At 48.4% G+C, this 18642-nt stretch overlaps 1 protein-coding gene and 1 long non-coding RNA gene across 7 annotated transcripts in view; one reads left to right on the top strand and one right to left on the bottom strand.

The window, feature by feature from the left end:
* The window catches only part of LOC140599373 (uncharacterized), a 216553-nt gene extending 211691 nt beyond the window's left edge, over positions 1–4862 (bottom strand). For both annotated transcript variants that reach the window (XR_012002189.1, XR_012002188.1), the window contains exon 1: positions 4626–4862. This is a non-coding gene — a long non-coding RNA (uncharacterized lncRNA). The remainder of the gene's footprint in view (positions 1–4625) is intronic.
* Positions 4863–7377: 2515 nt separating this feature from the next.
* OTX2 (orthodenticle homeobox 2) lies at positions 7378–17381 on the top strand. Of its 5 annotated transcripts, none has more exons than XM_026000628.2 (5): positions 7378–7689; positions 7839–7905; positions 12486–12701; positions 13742–13893; positions 15738–17381. In XM_026000628.2, the coding sequence occupies exons 3-5, from the start codon at positions 12605–12607 to the stop codon at positions 16356–16358; spliced, it is 870 nt and encodes a 289-aa protein (XP_025856413.1). In that variant the 5' UTR covers positions 7378–7689; positions 7839–7905; positions 12486–12604; the 3' UTR covers positions 16359–17381. The 5 variants fall into 5 exon arrangements, with proteins under 5 accessions (XP_025856413.1, XP_025856409.1, XP_025856411.1 ...); XM_026000624.2 differs by having other exon boundaries at positions 7573–7689; positions 13718–13893; XM_026000626.2 differs by having other exon boundaries at positions 7583–7689; positions 7839–9882; positions 13718–13893.
* Positions 17382–18642: the final 1261 nt, after the last annotated feature.

Genomic DNA, 18642 nt, shown 5'->3' with positions numbered 1-18642 from the left:
CAGAATCACAAAAAAATGGCAAGTCTGCAGGAAGTTTGTAAAGAAAGAAGAGGGAAAGTGAGGTAGGACAAGGCTGGCCCAGGGACACTGAGGGCTGCAGAGAGAAGTGTGCGTTTGCGGAAGGAACTTTCCTGTGAGGCCACCCCTCAAGGGAAAGGGCTGTATCCAGTTGGGCCTTGGAGGACTGGGTCCATCACTCTTCCTCCACGGGATGCGTTTGTGTGTCCTCCCCGCCCAGCAGTACCTCTCTCCCTGGCATTGCGCACGGCCGGCCAAGGCGAGAAGCCTCCAGAATTCCCCGAAGGAGCGGGGCCCCACCACCCGTTTGGTGAAGGGAGGCAACCGCCTGGTGTGGAAGCGCCTGTTAGCCGGCAGCCGTGCCCGGGCTCACACTGGGGGAAGGGAGTGATCCCGACGGAGGGGACTCCCTTCCCCCGCCGCTCCGAGCCTGCGTTGGGAAGCTGCGCTTGGGAAGGGCCGGGGGCTAAGCGGGTTCCGAGGGCTGCAGGACGCCAAGCAGCAGGCGCCTAGCCCTTCTCCCCAAACTGACGTCGGCCCCATCCTCAACCTGTACCGGAGCCCGGGGCCTGGCGGCCACACGGCCCACCCAGGCCAGATCGAGCTCTCGAGCCCCGGCAGCGCCCGGCCACGCCCGGCACAAGGCGCCGCCGCGCCTCTCGCACCAAGGCTTGGGGGCCGGGGGCTCCCCTTCCCGCGCGGGCCCGGGTTCGAGGCGGCCGGGTGGAGGCCTCTCCAAGAAAAGAAAAAGCCAAGAGGTGGCCGCCTCCTTCTCCCCATCTCCCAGCCTGGAGTCCGGGCGTGCTCGAACCCAGGGAAGGTCGGGATCCCCGCCCCCGCCTTCAACAGACACGCGCGCGCGCGCGCACACACACACACACACGCGCGCGCGCGGAGACACAGGAGCGCGCGCACACGCATTCACGCGCGCTTTGCTCCGCGGGCCGGAGCTGGAGAGGGGGCGCCTCCTAAAACTTGGTGGACTCGCCGCATGACCGTTTGCGCCCAGAGGTCCCCACCGCGCTCTCAATGTTAAGATTTGCTTCCCCCCCTACGACCTTTCCGTATACGTGAGTCAAAGCAGAAGTCAGACTCCGAAGCAGTCCCGTCCCTCTTGGTAAACTTCTCCGTATGTACCAGGTAGCCCAAGGTCTGCCAAGCCTGCAGCGCTTGGGGGCCGCAGCTGCCCTTGCCAGGGTCCGCGCAGGCGAGAGGGCGCGAGGTGCGCGCAGACACTCCCCAGCCAGGGCGACTGCGGCCGGGCGGCGCTGCCCAGGACCGCGCAACCCGCGGGAAGGGACGCCTGGCCCCGCGCCTCGCTTGCCCGACCCTGCCCCGCCGGATCGCAGCCGGTCCGGGCGCTTGCTTAAGAAACCCAGATTAAGGAGTGGGTGAATTGGGAAGGAGGGAGCCCGGGGAGTTTGCACCCTGTATCTCAGGTATGAGCACTTCTCACTGACATTGATGCAACTGCATTAGAGTTAATGGCAGCAGCCTGCTTCTCATTATTAATTGTCTTTGTGTTTGGATAAAGTATGTAATCTTCTTCTCAACCACACCATTAAAATAGGTTGCCTTTTCAATTAAGAACTGTCGTGAGCACAGCAGTCAATTTTCCTAATGAAGATGCATTATATTTTCACATTTTTTTAAATAATGGAAAATCCCAGGTTTTCATTAGACGCGATTACAGAGAAATACAAGAGAGTTTCTCTAAAATTTATGCGCTCATGTAGTGCATTAAACGCCAGGCTTTTAAATAAATTGGGATTTCTGCAGATGAAAGAAAAGCATGAGTATCAGATATGTTCAAATCGCTTCAGATTTTAAAAAGCAGATACGGTGAGTTCTTTTTTGAAACGCATTTAACAGATACAACAATAAAAACAAGACAGTGAATGTCTGCAAATACACCTATAAACTTTTTGGGGGAAATCTCTTCTAGTTTAAGAGATGATTTGCAGATTCTTAACTAGAATAGTGGTGTTTGCTGAAAACGCACTATGCCCATTTAGATAATGTGCAGTTTTTGAACAAATACCTCAGCTTGATCATTGAGGAGCAAAAAAAATGTCTGGGCTGTGCACCTACAATTACTTTTTGTTTATTTGCTTCCCTCCTTGCTTTCATTTTTCTTCCCTTAAAGAAAAAAAAGACAATTGAAAGCTAGTGAATCTGGTAGAACTATTGAATATTCTACGCCTTCGTGATAGGCAACTTTTCAGTTGTAAGAAAATTAAAATGGCAAAACTGCAGTATTGAAGTTTAAAAATTGGTTGGAAATATTCATTCCTATATGTGAAAGTGGAAAGTTTGCATCCCTGAACAAAAATGAAATATGTGTTACTCATTTTCTAATCTTGGGAATTTTTAAGTGTGTCGTGAAAAGGATCTGTCAAGATCTATGTTTTCTTTGTTAATAAAAAATTTAAGTTACTATCTTTTGCATATGAAATACTGTTTTAGACAAATAATTCGTCTTTTTTTTCCCTCTCCCAAAGTGAATACTTTCATAGGAGCCACATCAGAGAGTAGTATTTGAGAGAAAAAAAAAAAAAAGTCAAATTCTTCTAAATAGAAGAAAAAAGTTCCCAACAACAGCCAGACTTCTTTTGTAAGACAACATAACTTGCTTTTTTTTTTTTTTTTTTTTTTTTTTCCGGACACGATCTTTCCAGGTTTTTAGGTGTTAGGTCTTTTAAAAATTGAACTCTTTTTTAATCAACCGGACCCTCAAAATGATCTGCAAAGAGTGGGAAATTAGATTTTCGATTAAAACCTTATCCTATCTCGAAGGATTACTTTATATTGATTCTTAAATATGGCTACAATTGATGGGCTCTAATTAAAAATCCAAAGGAAAAGTCTGTCGTGCCCATATAAAAGAAGCTTTTCATATACGGGAAATAAAGCTTGTAAAAGGTTACAAATAAAAGATTAGAGATTTATCCAAACTGGTTTAAAGCTTCACTGCGGTTTTCTTTTCTTCTTTTTTCCTTTTCTTACAAAACCATTCCCGGGTCTTTTTTCCCCCACTTTTAAATGAAGTTTGCAAACAGGCAAGATATGGGACTGTAATGGTTGTTTTATATCAGCTCTGTAAGCTCAAGGCTACTGCCTGCAGTAGAATGGATTTCAAGGAAAGTTCAGAAACAGAAGATGAAAATCATATAAACTGACAGCTACCACCCTTCACCAATCCATACACATTCCCGTCCACACCCTCCTAATGCACACCCACATCCACACTCACACCCCTCATATTGCTGTCTCCGTCTCTCACACTCACTCGAGCCCAGCCTGGCCCCCACCCTAACCTTGCTCTGCACACACCCTTGGTCCCCACATGCTCAGGGACAGACGCATAGCTCCCAGCTCACACTCAGCTCATAAATGTCTCCCAGCCCCACATCTCGCACTTGTCACACAATCTTAATCCGTTTCATTCCGGAACAACATGGTCCTCTTTTCCTCTTTTCTGCATTTGGAATTTGCCTCCTACTCTTTTATCAAGACAGCACAATCCTATCTTTGAAGTTGTTTCTTTCTCTCTTACCCTCTTTTCTGAGGCAGTCGTAATGCAGGGAATAAGCAACCCAAGCTTAATTCACAAGTGATCTATTGCCTTCTGTTTCCCTCCAAATTCTGCCTGCATTGCCAATCTTTAACCCTCGTTAAAAAATTAATTAAAGTTAATCTTGTCAAAGTTTTTAATAAAGACATATCTGAAAACCTAATGAAAAATGACTTCTTTCTAAATATCGTGGCAGTTCTAAGGCAAGATGTGGTCCCCTACTGTCCACTGAATCACTGAAAAGATTGGAAATTAATCTTCATATTTCTGAAGTAAGTGTTCAGGGAGTCTAACTGGCTCCTTTCCCCCTGAGAGGCTATGTTCTCACGGAATATGGGTTTTGTTCTTCTTCTTTTTTAATTAGCTTGGAAGAATCCTGAAATCTTTCTCCTTTCTCTTCCGACTCCTCCACTCCCCCCCCCCCACCCCACCACACACACACACAAGCACCATAGTTAATAAACTCAGAGGAAAGTTTGGAATATTTTAAACTGGCCTGGCATGTGGGGTGGAGAAAGTAAATCCAGCTAGCATGAGACATAAACTTAGATTGCAAAATATGAATATCGGCCATATTTTGGAAACTGCATGCAAGCTCTGACAAATAATTTGACTCTCTGTGTACTGGTTTTCTTAATTTAGCTTCTGAAGACTTATATCTCATATTCATAGCAAGATAATTATACTCGTGGCAATTAAAAACCATCCACTTGTTAATGAAAATTACTTAAAAATACAAAGCATGCTACCTACCATAAGTCAGACTCATAGAAAAAAAATGAAAGACACAGGATGTAGGAAAAAAAAAAAGTTAAACATGAACAGAGAAAAATACAATGACCACATAGTAAGTATATTGGAAGTTCAAGGACTTACTGAAAATCAAGAGTTAGACTTTTCATCCAAGGAGTCTTTTTCTCCCACCAAGTCTCTACGGTTTTCAGTACAACAGCCCAACCCCCACATCCCTCCCCCCCCCCCCCAAGCCAGTGGCTTTTGTCCTGACCTAGAGTAGGGTTTGTGGGGACTGTACCTGAGCCGGGCTGTCTGCAATTTCCGAATTGACAAGAAGAGACTGGAGAATAAAGAGCATGTTCTTACAGGTGAAGAGCAATTTTGCAACTTTTCCAGGAGACACCCAGGAGAAAGCTTTCTTGCTACCAACTGCTGCAGAGTCTGAGCAGAATTCCTCTAGAAAGAAAAAGAAAGTCTTTTTTCCCCCCCTGTCTGCCTCTGTCTCTAGTTCTCTTTCTCCTCTCTGTCTCTCTCTCTGTCTCTCTCTCTCTGTCTCTCTCTCTCTCAGATCCAATCTTTTAAGAGCTTCAGCACATTGCTAAGCTAAAGGGAAATTCTCTTTGATAAAGCGGCGTTTCCAGCTTCTGGGTTTTAAAACCTAAATCTATATTCAAATCTGGCTGAAGGTGTGTTCTGGGATTTATGAAAGCCTCTTAAAGGGGTAAATTTACCAAACCGTGACAAAATCATCACAATCTTACTTTAGACATCTGAAGTGGATGAGAATTTTAAAGAGACCCTTGTTTATTTAACACTGTCCATTTCCAACTCGTGGTTTATTGGTCCTGCATTTCTGCGAAGTTATTAGACTAAAGGGCAAAGGAGAAGCGAGAGCGGTCTGCTCCCAGCCGCTGCGAAGGGAAAAGCCCTCCCACGCCCCCACGGCGCCGAAATCTGCCCTCGTCGAACAGAACCCGGGAATTTTCAGGAAGATTCGGCTGCCCCCGCCAACTGGGAGGACAGCGCAAACCTCTGCGGAGGTCTTGCAGGTTTTCCCACAACCCTGGACCCTGCAGCAAATAGATCTCCCAGTCTAACATGCTTCCCTTACTTGGTGGAGATCACAAGTACGTGTTCTGAGGCTTCTCCACCCCACCCCCCACCCCTGCTGTCCCCAAGGCCTCCCTCCGGCCCTTCCCCTTCGCCAGACGCACAACGTCCATTTTTTCTTTTTTCCTTCTTTGATGCTTTAAACATCATTGCGATCAAACTGGGAGAAACACTGTCTTTTCTCGGGGTGGGAAGGAGGCTCTGGCACAGGGGACCTGGGTGGATTTGCCCCTTCCTTCACCGAAAGTATCGTGACCCTGGCCAAGTGCTCCCAACCAATGGGCAAGACCGCCTAGGGCATTTGTGGCTCTCTCCTCCCTCCCCAGTTAAGGGCCGGGCGGGGGCGGGGGGCAGTCGCCAGGTGTTTCAGTACAGTGGGGGCGGGGTGAGAAAAAAAAAAAAAAAAAAGGTCTGTACTCACCCTCCCCCCCCAGCCCGGGACCCCAGAAAGTCGCGACTCCTGGGACCGCGACAGCCAGCGGGTCTCTCCGGACTGGAGCGGGCGCTGAGGGTTCGGGAGTTGCTGGGCAGACCCCGGGCCGCTCGGGGGCTCGTTGGGACGCGGGGGCCCAAAGCTCTAGAGACACCTGCGAGGCTGGCCGCGGCCACCGAGCGCCCAGCCCCAGGCCGAGCCGCAGCCGGAGCCCAGCCGCGCTGCCGAGCGCTCGCCGCCTCGTGCGCACTCCCGTAATTCGTTAATTGCTGTAAATCCCAAGGACGGCCACATTTGATTACACATACAGTATAAGAACCGACAACAAAGCGACGAATTAATTACCAACTTCATTAACATAGGTCCCCAAATTAAAGGCAGCGAGCTGTTTCTTTGGGCCCACTCGCCGTGGTGGTGGTGGTGGTGGTGGTGGTGGTGGTGGTGGTGGTGGAAGGGGGAGGGTGTTTAGAAACAGATTTTATTTTTCTTCTCCGGCATTGGGAGTCATGAGGGCAGAGATGTCTTCTGCTCCCCCGCACCCACCACCCATCCACCCTCAGCCGGTCCTCTTGTGCACCCCCCCCCCCCCATTCCCTCCGCCCAATCTGCTTTTCTAGGGACTCAGATGGGTTTGGAAGCTGTCGGGTCCCGCTCTCTGTGCCAGGCATTAAAGTTAGGCTGGGCTCGCTCCCTGGCTCGGGTCCCCTGGTGCCGCCAGTCTCCCGCCTCCGGGCTCTCAGCCCCCGGCTCGGGCCGCGCGGGCTCTTAGCTCCAGGCCCCGCCGCCGGGCAGTGAGGAGCGTTTGTCTTAACGTGGAACCGTTTCCAGCGCGGGCCTCCTGCGTTCGCGCCCTCCCCGGGTGCCCGGCCGACCCCTCTTCCTGACCTGGCTCCCTCCGTCTCCCCAAACCGGCCCAGGGGCCAGACGCCCCGGCTGGTGTGCCCGGCAGCCTGCCTTGGGCTCCTTCAAACTCTTAAAAACCCTGTGCGGGTAACAGGAGCCCGGGGCGCTCGCTTCGGGGACCGGGGAATACCGATAAGGGCGCAACGAGTGGGAGAGACCCTGAGTTTCTGAAAATAGTTTGTGGTTGGACTTGCGTATGCGTCTTTCCCTTGCCTGCACGCCCAACGCTCGCTCCCAGGCCGCCTTCTTTCCCCCTTTCTGGCCCTCAGCGTGCTCTGACCCTGGTGGAGGTTTGAGGCTTCAGCCCGACTTGCTCTCTGCGTTTGACCCACACGCTCACTGCCGGCGTTGCAGGCGATAGCCCAGCTACTGCTCCACCCTCGCTCTTCTCCAGCATTTACCTAAACATTTTTATCTTTCCATCTTATTGTATGGGTTTCCTTTTTCCCCTTCCCGAAAATCGAAATAAAACAAAAAGGGAAGGGGGGGGGGGAGAGAGGAAAGGAAGGAAAAGAAGAAAAGGAGAAGAAAGGTAAGGGAGGCCTCCCTGTCCATCATTTTAATTATACAATTAGTTCACATGCTCCGGCCCATAATGTATATTTTAAGCGGAGCCCAGTGTCTTTCAAGAACATTCTGGTAATGTCGGAGGCCTGGATTTGTTGCCCGCTCGTCCCCCCGTGCAGCAGCGGCCTGTTTTCCTCCCCCTGTTGTGTGTTTTTATTATTTTCCCTCTGGCTTAGATGTGTCAATCATTCTCTCCCTGCCATTGGTTGGAGAGTTTGCGTCAAAAAGTTGCCAGAGAGGCGCTTTCTCAGCAAATCTCCCTGAGAGCGGAACCGACCTCAGCTCCAACTCAGCCTCCACTGTTATTAAAAATAAAAATCGCTAGAGCAGCCCTCATCACGTCTACTTTGTATGTATCCCAGAGGGGCCCACGCGTGTTTCGAACTCGAGCTACTTTCCTCATTTTCTATTCTTTAAATTTTTTTTTTCGTTGTTTGACTTTTCATGGAGGGTTGAAGACTGCAAGATTTCTAACTCAATACTCTTGATTTCTTTTAGGATAGCGGGCTATTTGGAATTTTGAAGGATAATTAAATTTTTTTCTAACTTCCCATGCGGCCGTAAGGTAAGTGTCCGTCTGTCTTGTCTGCCTGTCTATATCCATGTGTTCCTCTGACTACCATCGCCCCACTACCTCCAATAGACCGACTAAAGCCCACTTCTGGGAACGTGGAGTTCTTCTGAAGCATGTTCTGTTTTTCTCCCTCGTAAATGTTTTTAGGTGTAGTAACGATCATTGCGGAAAATGTGTGATCTGGAGGTGAGGGCGGGAGTGAGAGGAGGGGAGGCAGCGCGCTCCTGGGGTCGCCGCTTCCGCCAAACGTCGTGGAAACCCTGCGAGGCTAATGTGGGGTGTTCTGGACGGGTTTTGTTTGTGGTTTTGTTTTATGTCAACGCCCATTCTGGGCTTCTCCCTGCTAATTTTGCGTTTTGGCTCTCAGATGTGGTTGGGTCATTTGTACTGATCTCAAGGACATTTTCAGAGTCAGACAAAAAGATGCAGATGTAGCTAGATGGATGGGTAATGATGATGGTGGTGGTGGTGGTGATAAGACAGGCGTCTTCTAGGGCCCGCGTGCCCGCAGCCCGACTCGCTCTCCGATTGCCGGGTGAGGACGGTCGCAGCTCGAGCCCTTGCCTGCCCCTAATGAACGGGAGGGGAAACCCGAGCGGATAACCGAGGAGGCGGGGAGCGCCGGGAACTCGTTCGCCCGGCGCTCGCCGCTCTCTTTCCGGGGCCCTCTCCCAGAGCCCCGAGCAGCTCCCTAAGATTCGCCCTCCGTTCTCCTTTTCCTTTTTGATCACCACTTGTCTCCTCCCAGAATAACCTGGGAGTGCGGGAACTCCCCCGCCGCCGGCTGTCGTGGTCCCAGACCCGGGTCACCAGGCCGGGCGAGAGCTGTTTGCCCGGGATGGTTACCGGCCCGCGCGGGGCAGCGGTCCGCGGGCATCCGGGGCTGGCCGGAGTGTTGGGGAGTGGCCCCTGCTCCGCCCGAGGCCGCGGCGGGCCGGGGGACAGGAAGCCTCACCTTGGGGAAGGCGGCCCCTCCGCTCTTCTGGCCTGGGGGCAGCGCCGGGGCCTGCGTGCGCGCTCGCGCGCTCCCCTCCCAGGCTCGGGGACAGCCGGCTGTCGTGGGGCCGGGCGGGGGTCGAGGGGGTGCACCCCGAGGCCCAGCCCTCCGTTCTCGGTCCACCCAGGGAGAACCATCAGGTCTCCACCAGCAGCCAGCCTCGGCGACGTGTTCCGCCGCCAACTGCAAAGAGGTCTTCCCGCTGATGCGTTCGAGGGACTCTTGGAGTCACGGTCCGACTTCGGAACGCATCTTTTTGAAATCGAAGTCCCCGGTCAGAACTCCCACCGAGCTGGCTTTTTCCTCCCGTGCAGACAGTGCTGGGTGTGGGGACAGAAGGCCGAGCTGCGTTGGCCCTGGAGTGCTGGGTGACTTGGGGAGGGCACGGGGCAAGTCGGAGCCTTGAACACCCTCCCCCTCCCCCCCCACCGGTCCTAGAGCTGCGGGTCCGGATTTCTCTCTCCCGCTCACTTCGGGACTTTTTCCAGGCACCAAAAGTTATTAGCACAGGAGGCGACTTGGAGAGCAAACTCCTCCCCCCAAAGGAAGGTAGACACCCAGACCTCTCCTCTCCGAGCTAACACTGGGGCTTTCTCCTCACCATAATTAATAGTCAAGGCCAACCCTTTTGGCACGTTTCTTCCTCCCTCCCTCGCGGGTGGCAGCGCTGTTCGATTCCCCGAGGCCAGAAACTTTCCCTCGAGTTCGCCCGAGAGGGAGGCCCGCGCCGGCTGCCTCCGCGGTGCCCGCATCTCTCCTCTTTCTTTCTCTCCTGCCTTGCGCGCTCTCCCGAGCCACAGGCCAGTCGCCAGTCCGCGTAGTTTTGTTTCTTTTCCATCATGCAGAAAATTAATCAGCCCGGACGAGAAGCAGAGCTGAGCACGGCGGCCTGTAATTAAGGGACGTGTGCCCCTCGGATTATCTCGTTAGTTTATCAAGAAAACATTTATTATAATTAATTCTTGGACGAGGTAATTATTATTGAGCGAGGACACAGCAACTGGTAGATGGGCTCCTTGGAAGGAAAAAAAAAAAAAAAAACCAACAAGCGGGGCGGGGGGGTGGGGGAGATGCGGGGGAGGTGGGGGGAGAGCGACAGATTGCACGAATTGACCGTTAGATATAAGGCGGCGCGGGCCGGGGCGGGCAGTGGAGCCGGACCCGGGGCGCCAGGACTGCGGGGCTGCAGGGCAGGGACGCCGGACCGAGGCATCGCGCCCGGACTTGCGGGCGCCCGCCGGCCGCGGGGACTCGCCGAACCACCGTCACCCGCTCCCGTAGGTAGGAGTTCTCCAGCCGCCGCCTCCTGAGCGATCATATGGAACCTTGTAGCTTTGAAAGGGTCTTTCTGTCCCCCTTCTAGGGTCGGCTTAGAGAGGAAGGGAGAAAGGTGTCCATTTGGGGCTTTGGAAGTTAGATGGAAGGGCCCATGGCCTCTTCTTTGGAGAGTGCATACCTAGGCCGGCTGCTGAGAGTACTTAGTAGTTCTGTTTGGGGGTATATCTCTTTCTCTTTCAAAGATGCAATCCGGTAGTAAAAGCGAAAAACTGTTTACTCCTAAATTTTAGTGTTTTTTTGCGTTGGTAAGGGCACAGGAGCTCCCAGAAGGATCTTTGCCTGGTGCTTTCTATCTGCTACTGCTTTTTATGTTGGAATGTGCCACTTTCTGTAACAGACATTTCTAATTGGGTGAGAATTCTACATGTAAAAACAATTGCGTGTGTCTCATGTGTACATCTGCTATGATTTTAGTTTTTTCTACAGTAGTTCAGAACTTTCCAATGTAGTAGGATTGTATTAAGAGAGAACTCCAGCTCAGAGGCTGTTTAGACAAATAAAATGACTGTATTTTAAAGCAATATTATTTTCACAGCCTCCAAATAACTGTCTTGAAAAGAGAGTAGAAAATATCAAGTCTTTGTTATAGGATCTACATTAGTTTTGCTGATAAGATAGTACAAATTCCCCCAAAAGGGGCATTTATAAAATTACATTAAATCAGATCTGAGGGTGGAAAAGCATGTTTTCTGTGCTATGAATTTAAAGCAGGAAGAAGTTAGAGTAACTGAGTTCCATTTGTGGAATTTTGTGTCTTGATTTCTAAAGCAATGTAAATATGAGAATCCAATGCTGAAAACTCAGTAGGACCTTTGTCAAAGTAAGAGGCAACTTCTCCTAATCTTGTATCCGCCATTTTGAAGCAATCTCTCATAGTGTCAAAGTTGCAAAGTAGAGATCCTTGCAGGATAAGTGCCATTTTTTAGGCAAATAAAAGCCAGACTTGAAAACTGTCAGCCCATATTAACATCCAGTTCGGATCCCTTTGCTTGGGGCAGTGAGAGACACTCAGCTGAAGACAGTAAATAACTTTTCTTTTCCTTCCTTTCTTTTGCTTCCCTGAGCTCTTTTTCTTTATAGGATTGTAGGAAACTTGAAAGGTAGGGAGAAATTCTATTAGTTTCACAACTTTGGGTGTTTGTGTATCTACCTTCCTCAAAACTAAAATGTGCAAAAGGCAGCCGGAATTAACAAGAAACTCTGCTCTAGTTGCTGAGGACCCAAATGTCTGAAAATTTGCCTCCCGCAGGATCTACAGCCTCCACAACACCAAAATCAACATGGAAGCGGCTTGCACTACAAATGCGTACGCTTTCTACTTGCAAATGTGGGGGCCTGTCATTATCTGATTGGTGGGATTCTAACTTCAGAATTCCTAGCAAACCTCATGCCAATCTTTAAGACTTTTTTTTTTTGCAGTATGTTTAAATATTTGATGGGTGTCGATTAAAAGTTAAATACTTGTTTGTTTAGCTTTAGTTCTTTAGACACATAATCAAGGTCCTCCAAAACCTTAATAAATCTGTTACTTACCTCAAAATCTAATTACCCAGACTACTAATTAGGTGAAAATGATTACTGGAAATGACTTCAAATGTGGAGTAATAGCGGTTGAACAGTTTTCTCAAGTTTGTCGATTAGCAAGTTGGTATTTTAGATGTTAAATGCACTGACATTTTAGGTTCACAGCAGTTAAAAGTGGTAAAAAGCTAAGGTAATTAAAATTTGCCTTGGAAAGGCAACAGTCTGGGGAGAGGTAGATTTCTTGAATTGTTTCTTTGTTTCTCACCAATGGGCTTTGTTATCAGCATTATTTATTTAGCCAAAGAGTTCTTTGTCTCTGCAAATGGCCCCAATCAAGTTTTGTTTGAGACAATTAGCTAGTGCCAGCCAATGAGTCCTATGCAAATGTAGGGATAGGAATGCAATGTGTGCATTTGAAGGCGTGGGGTTTTGTTCTTCGGGGAAGGCAGATTGTAATTGCTTTCTTCTGGTACTTTTTTTTTTTTTTAAACTTTAGGGTGGGGGTGGGGAAGACAGGTTTATCTGGTCTCTCTCCATCCCCTGTAGTTCCAGAGCAGCTGGGGGTGGGGGTGGGGGGTTGGTGGCAAGTCTTTTAAAAGCTTCTACCTTGCATAGCCCAGGCTCTTTTTAAGTTAGTGGTGGAACGTGGAAGAGCTGCCGCCTGCGAAGCAGTAAACCAGCACCTCTGTTTGTTTGTTTGCTTTGTTCATAGTTCAACTGCTCCAAACCCACACACCAAGGACCCTGAATCTGTCCACCCCCAGCAAAGCGAGACCTTCTGGCTGGGTCCCCCCAGTTTGGGCCGATTTTGCGCCTCCAAACAACCTTAGCATGATGTCTTATCTTAAGCAACCGCCTTACGCAGTCAATGGGCTGAGTCTGACCACTTCGGGCATGGACTTGCTGCACCCTTCGGTGGGCTACCCGGGTAAGTGAGCCTCGCTGCACTCCTGCCCCGCCTTTCCCCACTCCCGCCCTGCGGGGATGTGACACCCTTTCCCCCGGAGCACTGGGGCTGATGGTCTTGCTGCCCTACTCCGGCTCCAGGCGAAGCGTCCCCCCTGGGTTTTCCTTCTAAGAAGCAGCCCAGAGCCACAGGACGTTTACCGGCCGGAGGGAAGGCTAGGGCCGGAGGGAGGAGGTGGATCCCGCAACACTTGCAGAAACTCCCAGCGCTCTATTCTTAATTGGAGTGAATGGGGGAGCCACGCTGTGGTGGGGTGGGGTGGGGGGGGGGGGAAGGTTACAGCCTCCACCCGTATCTCAAAGCCCAGTTGCTCGGGTGTTCTCTTGGAGAGCTGGGTCTCTCCTCCTAAATTCTCCTCGCCCGCCTGGGGTTCCCCCCCTGACCTCCAGGCCCGATGCCTCTAATCCCTAGAGGTGTGATTTGCCGTGGGTATGGGTGCTTTCCTTTCCGGTCAAATCTGTTTCTGTTTTGTTTTGCTTAAAAAAAAAAAAAATCCTTGTAGAAGTTTTAAATACGCCCCCATTTTAAAGATGGAGGAACAAAGGCCGTTGGAGTCCCAAAAACAAGGATCTCCAGTAGGATCGAGATTTCGCCCCCTCAATCCGAACTGCGGGTCCTCTGGGACCCTTTGACTTCGGGGAATGGATTTTTTTGCTTGTGTTGTGGACTAGGGGATGGTTTGAGGGGTGTTTGGGTTTTGGCTTCCTTTTATTTCATTTGTTAGCTACCGAAGGGTCGCCCTGGCTGGAGCGATCTCCGACGTCAGGTGGTGGGGGCCTCACCTGGAAGGACAGTGTGTGTCTTGCGACCCAGTGTCCGCCAGAGGAGCCGAGGCTGGGAAGGGCGGGTGGGGAGAACCCTGGTAGGCTCTGGGTTGGAGGGCTGGGAGGACGAGGGAAGGGCTGGGAGTGGGGGTTGGGGAGTCGGAGCACCCGCAGAGACCCCTGTGACTGAGAAACTGCTCCCCCACCCTAAAGGGCCCTGGGCTTCTTGTCCCGCAGCCACTCCCCGGAAACAGCGCCGGGAGAGGACGACGTTCACCCGGGCGCAGCTAGACGTGCTGGAAGCTCTATTTGCTAAGACCCGATACCCAGACATCTTCATGCGGGAGGAGGTGGCGCTGAAAATCAACTTGCCTGAGTCCAGGGTGCAGGTAGGGCAGATGTAGGTAGAACCAACCTTCCCGACCATGCTGCCCCTCCCCTGAGCACGGTGTATGTCGAGGACCCAGGAGAATCCCACGTCTTAGGACCAAAAGGAAGGCTTGAAACTAAGTGCTCCATTAGAGGCCAGTAAACTCTTCTCCTAAGGCCTCTTCATATGCCTGATAATTCCCTGTACTCCATTTTGTTCCCCCACCCCATCCTATAAGCAAGAGCCTTTCAGCTTAGGTTGTAAGGCAAGACTGGCAATTTAGCTGCAGTTAAAAAAAAAAAAAAAAAAAAAAAGCACAATTCTAGAGCTCTTGGGTCCCTAGCCAACAGAGGCCCAGTCTGGGCAGATTTCAAGGACAGTTACTTAATATTTTAATACTTCCCTTTCCCCATGTGGAAATCCTACCCCATTTTCATCTCTTTTAAGGGTGAAAGAAGCTTAGCTCCTGGATAGTCCCAATATTTTTACAGGTAAAGAAATGCAGTCAATGACTTGCTCAAGGTCACCTGTCAATTGGCTGGTAGAGCCAGGCTATAAAAGCAGCTGGTGCTCTTGCCAAAGAAATTACACAATAAAAGGGTTTTCTTTGACTTATTTGGGATTGAGCAGAATTTGCTAGCTCTGAGCCATTCAGCAGATAAAATATCAATGCAATATCCTCAGTGACACCCCCCCCCCTCTTTAACTAGAAATTAAGCTGGAGTGGGAAAGTGAACTCCCAACTTTTCTGAAATGCAAGCACCATACAGAGTTCTCTGGAAAGAACATTTAGCAACTAAACACACACACACACCTGGTACTCCCCTTCAGCTAGGCCGCATCAGTGTGAACTTGCAAACCAGACAAAAGACTTTTCAAGTTTTGGCATCTTTGTGAGGCTTGACCTCAAGTCTTTACTGAAAGAAAATAAATGGCTCCGAATGATTGGTGGTGATATGCTCAGCCTTGGTGGCACAGTTAACATGCCCATATATTGAGCTCATTCAAGAAGACCACTAAGGACTTGTTGCTCAGAAACCAGTTTCTCTCATAAAAGGGTGGTAGTTTCTTTGATAGCCTCCTTCCGCTGACACCCCCCCTCCCCCATATGCCAAACACTGCTCCTTCATTGCAGAACATGAACAGGGCTGGTAAAGAGAATCTTCAAAGTTGCAGGCAGAGGCTTAAATTGACAAGCCAGTGAACATAGTACAGGAAACTGAATCTGTGTGATGAGCTGCACTACCGTGCAGCCAGACTCCAGAGTCAGACTTGAGACTAGCAGAGAAGTCTGTCCTCAAGCTCAAAACAGACTATATACAAGTCCTTCCACTTAACGTAGAGAAGCTCTCAGCAAATAGTGCCTTTCAGACCTTCTTCTTCAACAAGATCGCTTCTCCTTGGAGCTTTCTTTTGTGAGTCTTTCAAGGAGAGGAAAAAAGGTAGAGTGACTAGCAGTTATTCCCCAAAAGATGGACTGCGCTCTTTGAATTTACGCTAGTAATAACAGAATTGTTTTCCCTCACTTCTCTTGTGTTTCCCTCCAAATGAAATATATTATATTCCACTGTAAGAGTGTTCCACATGCCACTGGGTCTGTGTGCACATTTTGTATTTGCTGTGAAATATGAGAAAGGAAAAATGAGAGGGAAATTTTTTAGCCACAGGATTTATTATTCTGGGCTAGGAGTCAAATGCTTTTAGAGAGTCTCCCCACTTTCTTACTATTCCAGGGGTATATATAAAAGCACCATAAAGTAGGTTTTTAGTGGCAAGACAGATTGTCTGTTTAGCTCATCTATAATCTGGGAGCCACTCTTTCCTTATTTATACCATGTTAAAGAAATTTCTTTCCCTTTCAAGGTATGGTTTAAGAATCGGAGAGCTAAGTGCCGCCAACAGCAGCAGCAACAACAGAATGGAGGTCAAAACAAAGTGAGACCTGCCAAAAAGAAGACATCTCCAGCCCGGGAAGTGAGTTCAGAGAGTGGAACAAGTGGCCAATTCACTCCCCCCTCTAGCACCTCAGTCCCAGCCATTTCCAGCAGCAGTGCTCCCGTGTCTATCTGGAGCCCAGCTTCCATCTCCCCACTGTCAGATCCCTTGTCCACCTCCTCCTCCTGCATGCAGAGGTCCTATCCCATGACCTATACTCAGGCTTCAGGTTATAGTCAAGGATATGCTGGCTCAACTTCCTACTTTGGGGGCATGGACTGTGGATCTTATTTGACCCCAATGCATCACCAGCTTCCTGGACCGGGGGCCACACTTAGCCCCATGGGTACCAATGCAGTCACCAGCCATCTCAATCAGTCCCCAGCTTCTCTTTCCACCCAGGGATATGGAGCTTCAAGCTTGGGGTTTAACTCAACCACTGATTGCTTGGATTATAAGGACCAAACTGCCTCCTGGAAGCTTAACTTCAATGCTGACTGCTTGGATTATAAAGATCAGACATCCTCATGGAAATTCCAGGTTTTGTGAAGATCTGTAGAACCTCTTTGTGGGTGATTTTTAAATATACTGGGCTGGACATTCCAGTTTTAGCCAGGCATTGGTTAAAAGAGTTAGATGGGATGATGCTCAGACTCATCTTCCGATCAATGTTCCGGGAGGCATAGAAGGAAAAATGAAGGGCCTTAGAGGGGCCTACCAACCAGCAACCTGAAATGGACAAACCAGTCTACTTAAGGGCCTGTCATAGTTTTAGATCATTGGTTTTCCTGATTTGCAAAGTGATCAAAAGCATTCTAGCCATGTGCAACCAAATACCACCAAAAATAAACAAAACTAAATTGTGAGGAAAAGAGGGAAGGGACATAGCCTTCCTAAGCAGAGGTGTTCCAATGTTTTAGCCAATCCGTGGTTGAATCTTAGGAATGAACAGTGTCTCAAGCTCACTCACGTTTCATGACCAACTGGTAGTTGGCACTGAAAAACTTTTCAGGGCTGTGTGAATTGTGCGACTGATTGTCCTAGATGCACTACTTTATTTAAAAAATAATGTTCATAAGGAGTCAATATGTAGTTTAAGAGACAATCAGTGTGTGTCTTATATAAATGGTACATCTGTGGTTTTTAATCTGTGCTAGACTTCAAAACTGTGATCTCCTGTTATTGTATGCAACCTTGAACTCCACCTCTGCAGGGGTTCTTCTGTGATTAAATAGGTTATAATTATAAGCAAATTCAGAGCAACTGAGTACTTATCTAAAAAGATTACCTTTGGCTGGAGGTGAGCTGCACTGAAACTTTACAACAAAATGTCTCTGGACAAGGAGAGTGAGAGAAGAGAAACAAAAGGACACTAATTCATCTGTAATTTACTGTTGGTAAGCCTAGCAGTAAAGAGACATTGGTCAATTGCTCTGACCCTGATGAATTTATAAACTGAGATCATTGTCGTTTATGCTTGCAGATGTTAACTGGAAAAGTTATATATGCATAAACCTTTTCTTCCTGGATTTGGCAGATATGTATAATTATATTAAAATGGTTCTAGCACAACATTGGGTCCAGTTTAATTTTATACCACTATTTATGGATGAGAAGCCCACATTCAGCCTCTCCTTCCCCCAACATGTTTTTATTTAGGTCAGGGAGGAAATTAGCAAACTTTATTTTAAAAGCCTTTTTGGCTTTATGGATGAACTAGATAATGAGTGACTGTGGTATGTAAACTTTTTTTGTGACTTCCATCAGGACTGCTCTGAAATAGAACCTAGCCTACCAATCATTAGGATCTTGCTCTACTTGCTTTTCTCTCCCTGCCACATACCATAATGATTTCTTAGGCACTTTATTGATATGTTTTAACATAGATCAATTTTTTTTTTTAAGTGAGAATGGAAGGACTGAAGTGCCTCAGAGAAAATGAGAATGACAAGAATTCCTTGTTTTTATTCTCTCATTTGATTAAGGGGATTTCTTTTTTTAACTTTCAAAAAAGTCTGAGGTATACATGAGAGGGAATGTAATCAGAATCTGAAAGCAATTCAAGCAGAAATGATTTCTGAACAAAAGAGTTTCAGAAAAGTTTTAAAACCTATAATTTCAGTAGTTGAACATAAGGCATCCTGGTCAGTTTTGTTTTTGTTTTGTTTAAAGAAAGTGCTGAGGGGGGAAAAAAAATAGGTCCCTTCTCCGTTCTACCTGCATTTTGTAAACCAATCAGCAGAAAAGACAAATGAGCCAATGATCATGGTGCTCCTCAGGTAAAAGAAATATTTAATTTCATTTAAAACTCTATGCTCTTAAGTTTGACCAAAATTAAGTGACTCTTGATTGTAAATTTTTAAATGAACTTTAGCAGTTGTAACCATTTTGTTTTCTGGCTAATTTTTCTGTCCCTGGCTGTGCATGCTCTCTTGATCCCTACTTAATCTTGCCCAATAAGTAAACTGCTTTTGTTTTATTGCTAAAGGAAATGCAATAGTTTACAACCAACAACTGAGGCAAAGCTTGATGGCAAGATTATCCAGTACCGACTGATCATATTCACCCTACTGTGGTTTACACCAAGGGGAAATTGAGGCCCAAGAGCGGGAATCTTTGTTTTATGATTTTCCAGCGTCTGGGTCTAGTGCTCCCAGCTTTTCTCCTGCAACAGTAAAGCAGATCCAAAATAATTTCTCCCACTGCTTTTAGTTTTCAGAATGCTTCACAGAGAATCAGAAAAGACTCCCCCCCCCCCACACACCCCCTCCACCACCCCACACGCTAAAAATCCTAAGGACAAACATGGTACTGTCCAGCAAGTAACGCAGTT

Source organism: Vulpes vulpes, chromosome 6 (genome assembly GCF_048418805.1).
Source record: "Vulpes vulpes isolate BD-2025 chromosome 6, VulVul3, whole genome shotgun sequence".
NCBI classification, from domain to species: Eukaryota; Metazoa; Chordata; class Mammalia; order Carnivora; family Canidae; genus Vulpes; species Vulpes vulpes.
Note: the sequence above shows the minus strand (reverse complement) of the source record. Positions and strands in the feature narration are given on the sequence as shown.